We start from the raw sequence: 12,278 nt of genomic DNA, 5'->3' as shown, positions 1-12,278 counted from the left end.
GACTTGAATAGAGGGAACGTGACTAAAAACACCTTTAAAATTGATACAATTGGTAGTGTAAGGAAGAAAGCTTTAAGTGGCAAGAAGGTACAGAGGATTACACACAAAATGCTGGAGGAACTCAGCAGGCCAGGCAGCTTCTATGAAAAAGAATAAACAGTCGACATTTCATCTGATGAAGGGACTCAGCCCAAAACATCAACTGTTTACTCTTTTGCATAGATGCTGCCTGGCTTGCTGAGTACCTCCAACTTTTTTTGTATGTATTGCTTGGATTTTCCAACATCTGCAGATTTTCTCTTGTTTGTAACTGAACCTCTTGACCATGTCTGCATACTTCTAGGCATTAAGTTGCTGCTACATGATTAGCTGATTAAATATTTGCATTAACGAGCAGGTGTACCTAATAAAGTGGCCACTGAGTGTAATCCACACTTAGTGGACTGGAAGCAGGTGAATGCCTAGATATTTGCGATACATTTTAGTGCATGAGGTAATTACTTATGAAGTGGAACAATTGTGACTGCTCATTGAGAACCCTGTCTATTTCTTCTAAGTTAATACCTGTGCTTACATTACACAGAAAGTGGAATATTGTGCGTGTTGCTTGGTTTCTGCAGATTCTCTCGTTTGTGATTGAACTTATACAGAGGGTCTGCAGAATGAAGAGGAGTAACAAAAAAAAAGGAATACACAATTATTGGGAAGGTATCAAGCAGCGTGGTGAGGCAGAAGGAACTTGGGGTGTTTGTCCACAGATCAAGAAAAGACTTTAAAAGGCAAGCATTTCTGAACCAAGCTTTTGAACACATGACCTTGGAGGTGATGTCAGACCTGTAGACTACACTAGCTGGACTACAGACCATAACCATGAGACATAGGAACAGAATTAGGTCATTCCGCTCTTTGACTCTGCTTCACCTTTCAATCATAGAAACATAGAAACATAGAAAATAGGTGCAGGAGTAGGCCATTCGGCCCTTCGAGCCTGCACCGCCATTTATTATGATCATGGCTGATCATCCAACTCAGAACCCAGCCTTCCCTCCATACCCCCTGACCCCTGTAGCCACAAGGGCCATATCTAACTCCCTCTTAAACATAGCTAATGAACTGGCCTCAACAGTTTGCTGTGGCAGAGAATTCCACAGATTCACCACTCTCTGTGTGAAGAAGTTTTTCCTAATCTCGGTCCTAAAAGGCTTCCCCTCTATCCTCAAACTGTGACCCCTCGTTCTAGACCTCCCCAACATCGGGAACAATCTTCCTGCATCTAGCCTGTCCAATCCCTTTAGGATCTTATACGTTTCAATCAGATCCCCCCTCAATCTTCTAAATTCCAACGAGTACAAGCCCAGTTCATCCAGTCTTTCTTCATATGAAAGTCCTGCCATCCCAGGAATCAATCTGGTGAACCTTCTTTGTACTCCCTCTATGGCAAAGATGTCTTTCCTCAGATTAGGGGACCAAAACTGCACACAATACTCCAGGTGTGGTCTCACCAAGGCCTTGTACAACTGCAGTAGTACCTCCCTGCTCCTGTACTCGAATCCTCTCGCTATAAATGCCAGCATACCATTCGCCTTTTTCACCGCCTGCTGTACCTGCATGCCCACTTTCAATGACTGGTGTATAATGACACCCAGGTCTCGTTGCACCTCCCCTTTTCCTAATCGGCCACCATTCAGATAATAATCTGTTTTTCTATTTTTGCCACCAAAGTGGATAACTTCACATTTATCCACATTAAATTGCATCTGCCATGAGTTTGCCCACTCACCCAACCTATCCAAGTCACCCTGCATCCTTTTAGCATACTCCTCACTGCTAACACTGCCACCCAGCTTCGTGTCATCCGCAAACTTGGAGATGCTGCATTTAATTCCCTCATCCAAGTCATTAATATATATTGTAAACAACTGGGGTCCCAGCACTGAGCCTTGCGGTACCCCACTAGTCACCGCCTGCCATTCTGAAAAGGTCCCGTTTATTCCCACTCTTCGCTTCCTGTCTGCTAACCAATTCTCCACCCACACCAATACCTTACCCCCAATACCGTGTGCTTTAAGTTTGCACACTAATCTCCTGTGTGGGACCTTGTCAAAAGCCTTTTGAAAATCCAAATATACCACATCCACTGGTTCTCCCCTATCCACTCTACTAGTTACATCCTCAAAAAATTCTATGAGATTCGTCAGACATGATTTTCCTTTCACAAATCCATGCTGACTTTGTCCGATCATTTCACCGCTTTCCAAATGTGCTGTTATCACATCCTTGATAACTGACTCCAGCAGTTTCCCCACCACCGACGTTAGGCTAACCGGCCTATAATTCCCCGGTTTCTCTCTCCCTCCTTTTTTAAAAAGTGGGGTTACATTAGCCACCCTCCAATCCTCAGGAACTAGTCCAGAATCTAACGAGTTTTGAAAAATTATCACTAATGCATCCACTATTTCTTGGGCTACTTCCTTAAGCACTCTGGGATGCAGACCATCTGGCCCTGGGGATTTATCTGCCTTCAATCATAGCTGATTTATTATCCCTCTCAATCTCATTCTTCTGCCCATGACCTTTGATGCCCCAATTAATCAGGAACCTATCAACCTCCGTTTTAAATATACCTGAGTACTGTATACACTTTTGCACAATGTCATTGCAGGGAAGTCGTGGAACAGTTGCAGAGAAGATGTACAGGATGTTACCAGGACTGGAATATTGTATCACATGGACTGTAATGCTGTATTCCCTTCTTGCTGCCGCCATCAGGTACAGGACTCACACCTTCAGGTATAGGAACAGTTATTTCCCCTCAATCACCAGTCTCTTGAACCAGAAGGGATAACTACACTCACCCCAATACTGGACTGATTCCATAACCTATGGACACACTTTTAAGGAATCTACAGATCGTGTTCTCAATATTTATGGCTTATTTATTTATATTATAAATTTTCCCCCTTTTGTATTTGCATAGTTTATTGTCTTTCGCCCACTGGTTGTTTGCCCATCTTTGTTGTGTGTGTCTTCATTGATTCTATTGTGTTCCTTTTTATTTATTACGAATGCCCACAAGAAAATGAACCTCGGGGTTGTATGTGGTGACATATATACTTTGACAATAAATTTACTTTGAACTTTGGAAGTGTTGGATGGGAGGGTTATTTCATTTGGAAGAGGTGGGGGAGAAACCTAGCTGTGGTGTATACAGTTATGGGGAGCCTAGATAGAGTAAAGAGATAGGACATCGTTACCTTAGCAGGGGCATGGCCTCCCTCAGTGTTAAACATTTTTTATATTTTGATACCTCAATAAACTACTCAAGGTGATGAAACATCCTGGGATCAGCTTTTACATACTGTTATCAAGTGGTGAATTACTCGTATACTAAACATGAACCAAACTGTTTTGCTTAAAATGCAAAATATAGATCAAAATATTAGAAGACGTGACATTTTCAAATGTTCCCATTATTTGGCCCTTTTATACAGTACACCATCAAAGGAAACACAGGTTTTCAGTAATCCCAAACCTCACCATTGTCAATCATCCGCTGTTTGGTAAGAATCATCAGCAGCCGGTCAACTTCGAACACTCCTACCCCCGGCGTGATGACAACAGACATTTGTCCCGTGCGGTCAAAGTTTCTGTTTATGTAATGCTTGTCAAACACTAAATGAGAAGAGGCAAGATTTTATTGAAAATCTACAGAAGTAAAGAACAAATAATATGAGGCAACATATTAAATCAGTTGCTTGAATGCTGTTTTCCGTAGTAGTGGCATTTCACTGGATTACTGCAGGATGCTGCAATACTCAGGATCACAGCATATCCTGGTACCATGGAAACACCTTGTGCCTGTTGAACGAGTGCAAGTAACCTTGCACAAATTCTACACATTCAGGGGAGGCATCCCAATTAACAGGGCAGTGCTCAAACACAACAAATCTTTAGCACAGACACTTTACACTATTAAGTACAAAGCGATCAAGAAACCCCTCACATTCAGGGCCAGGCCATCTTGCATAGGATCCAATAAACAGTTAAGACTGTTATAAATAAATCTTCTACCAACAAGAGGTTGTAAGAGGCTGCCTGTACTCTTTCATGGTCCACCGTATTCACCAGGTTAGACTCTAGCACCGTGGAAATGCTCACTCATTACTGAGCATTTCAGTCATAAACACAAGAGCATATGCAGTTTCTGGAAATCCAGAGCAACACACAAATGCTGGAGGAACTCAACAGGTCAGGCAGCATCTATAGAGAGGAATAAACAGTCGACATTTCAGGTTGAGACCCTTAGCAGCCACCCCGTATTCTTGTCTCTATAGCACCCCATTTACAGAACCCATTAATAGCCATGTGAACCTCTGCAGTGTGAATTACACTTGACCCCAACTACACCCAAAAGGTACCCGACTCAAGAGCTTATTTCACAGCTGCTGCTTTGTCACTTGATATGTTGTTTTGTTATGGTCTGTTGAGCATTGTGGGCATGCTATGTTGGCATCAGAATGTGTGGAGAAACTTGTGGGTTACCCCCAGCACATCGTTAGGTGTGTTGGTCGTTAACGCAACAACAGATTTCACTGCATGTTTCAACGTAGATGTGATAAATAAATCTGAATTTGAATCTTTATCCAGATTCACTCCAATAGGATCTCTATGATAGCAACCGGGAGATGGGATTACTGGGTCATCTCTTCCTCTCCTATCTGGTGTGGTGTGTAACTACAATCCTGACCAGCATTCACAGATCAAGAAATAACTAACTGGCCATTCCTATTTTAACTGGGTTACCATCTCATCTTCTGGTGCCTCCATCCATTTACCTACCAAGTCAGGAGGCACAAGTGACCCTGCATCAAAGTCATAGTCCTGATACCAGGTCTCACCCTGAAACATCTTTACCCTTCACAGATGCTGCTCAACCCACTGAGTCCTCCAGCTGATTGTTGACTTAATTAGTCAGTTCAGTCCGCAATAAACAAAGCCAAAGAGCATGTAAATACACACCATTAAAGGAAAGGTTGATGGCCTCTAAGTAGTTCCCTTGGGCTGCTGTAGAGTTCTGAGCACGTGGAAAACCATCTAAGGAGAAAAAGAAAGCAGCGGTCCAAATGGTAGAATGAGTAAGATTAACATATTACAGTTCCCTCACCAACCCCATGGGTGGAACGTAAACCCTACTGAACAGAAGGCAAACATGAGGAAATCTGCAGATGCTGGAAATTCAAGCAACACACACAAAATGCTGGTGGAACGCAGCAGGCCAGGCAGCATCTATTGAAGAGGTACAGTCAACGTTCCGGGCTGAGACCCTTCGTCAGGACTTCGTCTACTGAACTGAAAATGGGTGAACCCAACTGAACAAAAGAAGGAAGTTCTCTTGTTTTAATAGCCTTACAGAACTTTTCCAGAAAAGTTTTTTTGGAAAAGGCATGGTAGGTTTACCTGGTAGGTAGTGCAAGTAATGACTGCTAATTTTCTTAGTAAATACTTTTGTTGATAGGATTATTAAGATGCTGTAAGCTGTGTTGGCCTTCGTTAGTCAGAGGATTGAGTTCAAGAGCCATGAAGTAATGTTGCAGCTCTATAAAAGACTGGTTATACCACACTTGGAATATTGTGTTCAGTTCTGGTCACCTCATTCTAGGAAGGATGTAGAAGCTTTAGAGAATGTGCAGAGGAGATTTACCAGGATGCTGCCTCGATTAGAGAGCATGTCTCATGAGGAATGGTTGAGCAAGCTAGGGCTTTTCTCTTGAAGCAAAGGAGGATGACAGGCAACTTGATAGTGGTGTACAAGATGATGAGGTATAGATTGTGTGGGTAACCAGAAACTTTTTACACAGGGGCAATTTTAAGGTGATTGGAGGAAAGAGTGGATGTCAGAGGTTAGTTTTTTTTTCTTCTCCATGCACTCACCACACAGAGTGTTCGGTGCAAGTGCTAGTGGTAGAGGCAGATACATTACAGGCATTTAAGCACACGGATGATAGTAAAAAATAGAGGTTCTATAGGAGGGAAGGATTAGATTGATCCCAGAGTAGGTTAAAAGAATGGCATAACGTTGTGGGCCGAGGGGCCTGTACTGTGTTGTATTGTTCTATATTCTAGGTTCTATGTAAATGGAAAAGTTTCCGAGTTCGAGTCACGGCTGTTCTAATAGCATGCACTTTAGAGACTTGACTGCATGGATCTGGTTACTTGAGAGGTGTTTCCACTGCAAGCAGCAATTGTGTTGTTTATTGCCCCCACTTCCAATTATTACCTGTTTCTTGCAACCGCACCAACACTGGGTACTGGATGAAGAGCTTTTTAATTGTTGTCAGTAGTGAAGTCCACTCCTCCCGTCTTTCATTCTGTGCTACAACTCTTGAGAAAATACAAAAGCAATGGTTAGAAAACAAATGAAGGGACAATGATAAACCAAAAACAACCCTATAAGTTGATGAGATCATTGCCAAATTTGGTGCATAGCTGTGTTATTTGTATAAAAAACAAATTTATAGCATAAATAATATCACAGTTCAAAGAAACAAATGAAGAGACAGTGATTAACCAACGATAGACTTGCAGGATTATCATCAGCCATCAACTGAAGTCTACACTCCCAGACCAGCAGCACTTCAAAGCTCCAACTGAAATGGTGTTCTGCAGTGACCTGTTCATTGTGGATCTCACTTTATCGGAGTCTTGTACATCTCAATGAGATTCTCTCATGTTCTTCTAAACTTCAGAACAGGCCAATCACCCTCAGCTTCTCCTTACAGAAAAAGCCTCACATCCAGCAATCAATCCAGTGGGAACTCAGCATCTGGCTGTGCTAACAGTGAACACATCAAACATCGAAATTAGGAGCAGCCTGTTGTGCCCGCTCCATCATTCAATGTCATCACTACTGATCATTCAAATTTAATTCCCTGTTTCTGCTTTCTTGCCACATCTCTTGGTCTCTTAAACCAATGGAAATATAAAGATTTAAGTACCAACTTTATTCATCATATACATTTACTTGTATCAGGAATTTGTTAAGGTGTGTTGGTCAGGGGGCAACATAAATCAACAAAATTCAACTTTTATAAAAAATTATATATAAAGCTAGAGGTTAAAGTACAGATATGGAATAAAACATGCATAAATACTAGCATGCATCTACAATGTAGCATTCCCAGAATCATAGGAAAACCACACGATCATGGAGAGAACGTACAAACTCCTTATAGGCCATGGCTGAAATCAAACCCCAAATGGTGATCAGAAACCCTGTTTTGTGCTAACCACTAGGCGGCCAGGGCTGCGAACAGGCACACGATACACTACTTGTTCAGCAGTTCTGCCTTGCAGTGAGAAGAACCAGTTCAGTATCTGTCCCACTGAAGCGGCCAACATCAACGGCAGGGCAGTTATCACAAGACACAGATCCAAGACTGACCTCACAATTCCTTCCTTCCTGCTGTCCTTCTATTTGTCTGTTTCTCTTTGCATGTTTTTTGGTGGCTTGTGTAATTTTCTTATGAAGCTCGCTCTTGTTCTGGAGGTTTGTGGATGACCTTGCAATTTTTTTTTGAGGATACAGCTAGTAGAGTGGGTGGAGAACTGGTAGATGTTGTGTATTTGGATTTTCAGATGGCTTTCCATAAGGTTGCATGTAAGAAATGCTTTGACTATGTGAATTAGAAGCTCCTTCCTAAGGGGGATGTTCTGATTCGGCTCATCTCAGCGCTGTTCTGAATGAAGTGAGATGACAAACCAAGTTATCAGAAGATTGATGCTGATGAGAGAGATAAAGGGAGACAATGGAGAAACATTCAAAATGCTAATAAGAGAGAAGAGAGAGATTAACGAGAAAGAAACACATTTCAGAATATTGACAGACCGGTTGCTTTGAAACTGAACTGTTTGAAGTTTGATGGACAGGCGATACCCCAGCAGGGGGATAAAAAGAACAGGTTCGCTAAGGCACGACACACACCACGAGATCATGAGATAACGAGACCCTGGAAGAGCGGTGTGCCCCCACAAGTTGTTAGGAGTTTGGAGGTCTGATCGCGGAAACCAACCATAGACGCACAGGGCGAAAGGGTACGATCGGCAGGAACCTGGTGTGTGTGTCCGCCCTTGCCTGGGTGCCGGGTTCACCGCGGAAGAACTGTCGTATCCGGAGCGGAGGGGTCACAGTCGGTGACCACAGAAGACATAACAAAGGGTCCGCCCGAAAGCCAACTGCGAAGAACATCAAAGGTCTGCTGAATCAGATTTGCGTATCTCTATCTCTCTCTCTCTCCAACGGCACAACAGCGATTACTGCAAACAGTACTAAGCTGAACTGAACTCTGCGTCACTTGAGACTGATCATTTTACCCCTAGACTGCGATAGAGCTTGGTTGATTCCTATTACCCTAGTTCTGTGTACATGTGTGTTTTATCATTGCTAACCTGTTGCACTTATATCCTTACGATTAGAGTACTGTGTTACTTACTTCTTTAATAAAACTTTATTAGCTTCTGTTAGACCAGACTCCAACTAAGTGGTCCATTTCTGCTAGTTTGGCAACCCAGTTACAGGGTACGTAATATAAGTGGGGATCTCGTCCGGGATTTTGAACGCCAAATTTGGGACTGGGTAAATTGATTGGGTTAAAATTCCCAAAAGAAAGAAAGGGCAAACAGCAGAAATGGAGATTGAGGAATTTCTAAAGGCGCCAACCTTGGAGGCATTAGAGGATGCCAGGAAATCAGAATTGGCAAATGTGGCCAAACGGTTGAAACTTTTTAAGGGGAAGTCAACAATGAGGAGAGCGGAGATGCACAGAGCTATCATAGAGCATTATGTATCTAAAGGTGTGTTTCCCCAAGGGGAGCTGGAGGTGGTATCTATGGGCAAACCTGGTGGAGAGGCGGTACAGCTGCAGATAGAAAAATTGAGACTCCAGCACGAGTTCCGGGTAAGGCAGCTAGAACAAGAAGAGAAACAGTTAGAACGGCAAGAGAGAGAGAAACAGAGGGAAAGGGAATTTGAGCTGGAGAAGTTAAGGATGACGCTAGCGCAGGGGCCCATGCCGAACCAAGGTGGAGGGTTCAGTGCGACCCAGGAGGTTAGGCTGGTTCCCCCATTTGAGGAGGCCAATGTTCATCGGTACTTTCTACATTTTGAAAAGTTGCTGCAAGTCAGGACTAGCCAAGGGATAAGTGGGCTGTTTTGCTTCAGAGCGTACTTAAAGGAAAAGCTCAACAAGCTTACTCGGCATTGTCTGCAGAAGATGCCCAGAGGTATGACGTGGTGAAAGAGGCTATACTCAGGATTTATAAGTTGGTCCCGGAGGCATACCGGCAGAGGTTCCGGAATGTGAGGAAGCAGTGGGGCCGCACGTATTTAGAGTTAGCCCGTGAGATGCAGATGTATTGCGAGCATTGGTGCGCCTCGAAAGGGGTCAATGGGGATTATGACAGACTGCTACAGCTAATACTGATTGAGCAGTTTAAAGGTTGTGTCCCTGAAGGTATGAGGCCCTACCTAGATGAGAGAGAGGCAGAAACCTTAGCCGCAACTGCTAAGTTAGCGGATGAGTACGCGTTGACACACAAAGCGAAGTTTACCCCAAGTAAAAGCTACCAGAAGGGTAGTCAAGAGGGTGGAGAGAGTCCGCCAGAAAAGTCAGGAAGTAAGCCGGGGACTAGTGAGAAGGATAAGGAAGACCAGGAGCAGTTTGGTAGGAAGTCTCCTGAGGTCGTATGTTATAATTGTGGGAAAGCCAGTCACTTTGCATCCAGGTGCTTTGCCCCAAAGAAGGAGACAGGGAAAGGAAAAACGACGGTTCCGACTGGCTGTATCGAGCTGGAAACAAACCACTAGGGGAGAAGAGGTCTGATAAAGTTCAGGAAGGGTGCGTGGTTTATTTCGGCCAGATTGGTGTCGGTGAAGGAGGGGTTAAACCCGGTTCCAGTGCGGATCTGGAGAGACACTGGAGCTTGTCAGTCATTGCATCAAGAGTGTGTTAGACTTTAGTTCAGAGACCCAGACTGGAGAGGTCAGGGTCATAAAAGGCATTGGGAAAGGGACTGAAGCAGTACCTTTGCACCAGATACACCTAAAAAGCGACTTGGTCTCCGGACCGGTCACGATAGGGGTGAGGCCCGAATTACCAGTGGAAGACGTGGAGGTCTTACTCGGTAATGACCTCGCCGGCGGAAATGTGTTCTCAGCAGTAAAACTGACAAGCCAGCCTGCCAGCATTGAGGCCCGCCCATGGACTCACAGGTTTATCCCGTTTGCGCAGTGACTCGGCGCATGTCCAGAAAGGCTGACGAAGCGAATGTAGATTTAACTGAGACGTTTTTACCAGCCTTGTACCAGGAGAGGTTAGAAAGTCAGAAGGGGTGTAGTGAAACGGAAGCTGAGGTAGACTTATCATTAGCAAGGAAGGAATTTATACAGGCACAGGAGCGAGACGAGGAGCTGATGGTTTTGGCGGAGACAGCTCTCTCCGAAGCAGAATTAAAAAGGGAGCCAGTGGGCTATTATGTGAAGGAGGGAGTACTAATGAGGAAATGGAGACCAAGTACCATGCCCGCAGATGAGGAAGGGTGGGTGGTACACCAGGTGACAGTGCCAAAAATTTATAGGGATGAGATTTTTAACCTGGCCCACAAGATACCCCCCGGTGGACATTTTGGGGTGAGGAAAACAGTCGATAGAATCATGAAAGAGTTTTACTGGCCGCACAGGAGGAAGGATGCTATTGACTATTGTAGACATGAGCTAACACAGTTACAGGCTATTAACATGTTAAAAGCTTACCACGATCAGAAAACAGATCTAGTTGGTGTTATCACGAAAATTAATGAGGCTAGGGTGCCACCTGATAAGGGGAAAACCCATTTTGAAAAGATAAGTATGGTGCCGACCAGATGGGAGAACTCTATTGTTTTGGCCAACTTTGCTGATGAGTTCTCTCACTTAACCCCCGAACAGAGCGAGCTGCTGATAAAGCCAACTAACTGGCACGCAGACGTATGTCCGGATGTCCTGAGGCGATGCAAAGAAGCGGGACATGGTGTTGTTGTCACATCAGGTCAGCCTAGTAAGCAACACCTCTATAGGATGATTAATTCAGTGACAAAAGGGCTAAGGAACGCAGACGATTTAGTGGTATGGAGTGACACGTGGGAGGAGCACATTGTGGCAGTAGAGGAACTGTTTAAAAAGCTGGCTGAAGCCAGCCTGACAGTGAACCTCGCAAAAAGTGAATTCAGCCACGCAAAGGTCACTTATCTGGGATCTGTGGTAGGACAGGGGCAGCTGGCACCGATGCAGGCTAAAGTGCGGGCTATCTCGGAAGTCCCCACCCCGACAGGCAAGAGAGCCCTGAGAAGGTTCTTGGGGATGATGGGGTACTATCGGAAGTTTTGGAAAAACTTTGCGGGTATTACCCTCCCTCTTACTAAGCTCTTGCCAAAGAATGCTAAGTTTGTCTGGGACGACCTTTGTTATATTCGTCCGGGATGGAAACCACTGAGAACTTACATTGATCACAACCCATTAGTGTTTTTGGCCACTATGAAGGATAAAAACAAAAGGTTGCTAAGTTGGAGTCTGGTCTTAGAGGATATTAAAATAACACATATAAAAGGAACGGAAAATGTGGTTGCTGACTGTCTGTCAAGGTGTTGACAACATAAAGTTCTCTGTATTAGCCGAATAGCTGATGACCCTGTATATTAGTGTGTATCTAATAACGTATTCATGCTCATAATTTTTACCCCGGTAAAAATCCTTTGAAGGATAGGGGTGTGATGACAAACCAAGCTATCAGAAGATTGATGCTGATGAGAGAGATAAGGGAGACAATGGAGAAACATTCAAAATGCTAATATGAGAGAAGAGAGAGATTAACGAGAAAGAAACACATTTCAGAATATTGACAGACCGGTTGCTTTGAAACTGAACTGTTTGAAGTTTGATGGACAGACGATACCCCAGCAGGGGGATAAAAAGAACAGGTTTGCTAAGGCACAACACACACCACGAGATCACAAGATAACGAGACCCTGGAAGAGCGGTGTGCTCCCACAAGTTGGTAGGAGTTTGGAGGACTGATCACGGGAACCGACCATAGACGCACAGGGCGAAAGGGTACGATCGGCGGGAACCTGGTGTGTGTGTCCGCCCTTGCCTGGGTGCCGGGTTCACCGCGGAAGAACAGTCGTATCTGGAGTGGAGGGGTCACAGTCGGTGACCACAGAAGACATAACAAAGGGTCCACCCGAAA

General features: G+C 44.2%; 1 protein-coding gene across 12 annotated transcripts in view; it reads right to left on the bottom strand.

The window, feature by feature from the left end:
• The window catches only part of depdc5 (DEP domain containing 5, GATOR1 subcomplex subunit), a 250,444-nt gene that overhangs the window by 184,181 nt on the left and 53,985 nt on the right, over positions 1-12,278 (bottom strand). For all 12 annotated transcript variants that reach the window (XM_063031849.1, XM_063031837.1, XM_063031844.1 and 9 more), the window contains 3 exons: positions 6,278-6,381; positions 5,020-5,094; positions 3,538-3,672 (listed from right to left, as the gene is read on the bottom strand). In XM_063031849.1, coding sequence (XP_062887919.1) covers positions 3,538-3,672; positions 5,020-5,094; positions 6,278-6,381 — 314 coding nt within the window. The remainder of the gene's footprint in view (positions 1-3,537; positions 3,673-5,019; positions 5,095-6,277; positions 6,382-12,278) is intronic.

Source organism: Mobula hypostoma, chromosome 23, assembly GCF_963921235.1.
Source record: "Mobula hypostoma chromosome 23, sMobHyp1.1, whole genome shotgun sequence".
NCBI classification, from domain to species: domain Eukaryota; kingdom Metazoa; phylum Chordata; class Chondrichthyes; order Myliobatiformes; family Myliobatidae; genus Mobula; species Mobula hypostoma.
This window is presented reverse-complemented; position numbering and strand designations above follow the sequence as displayed.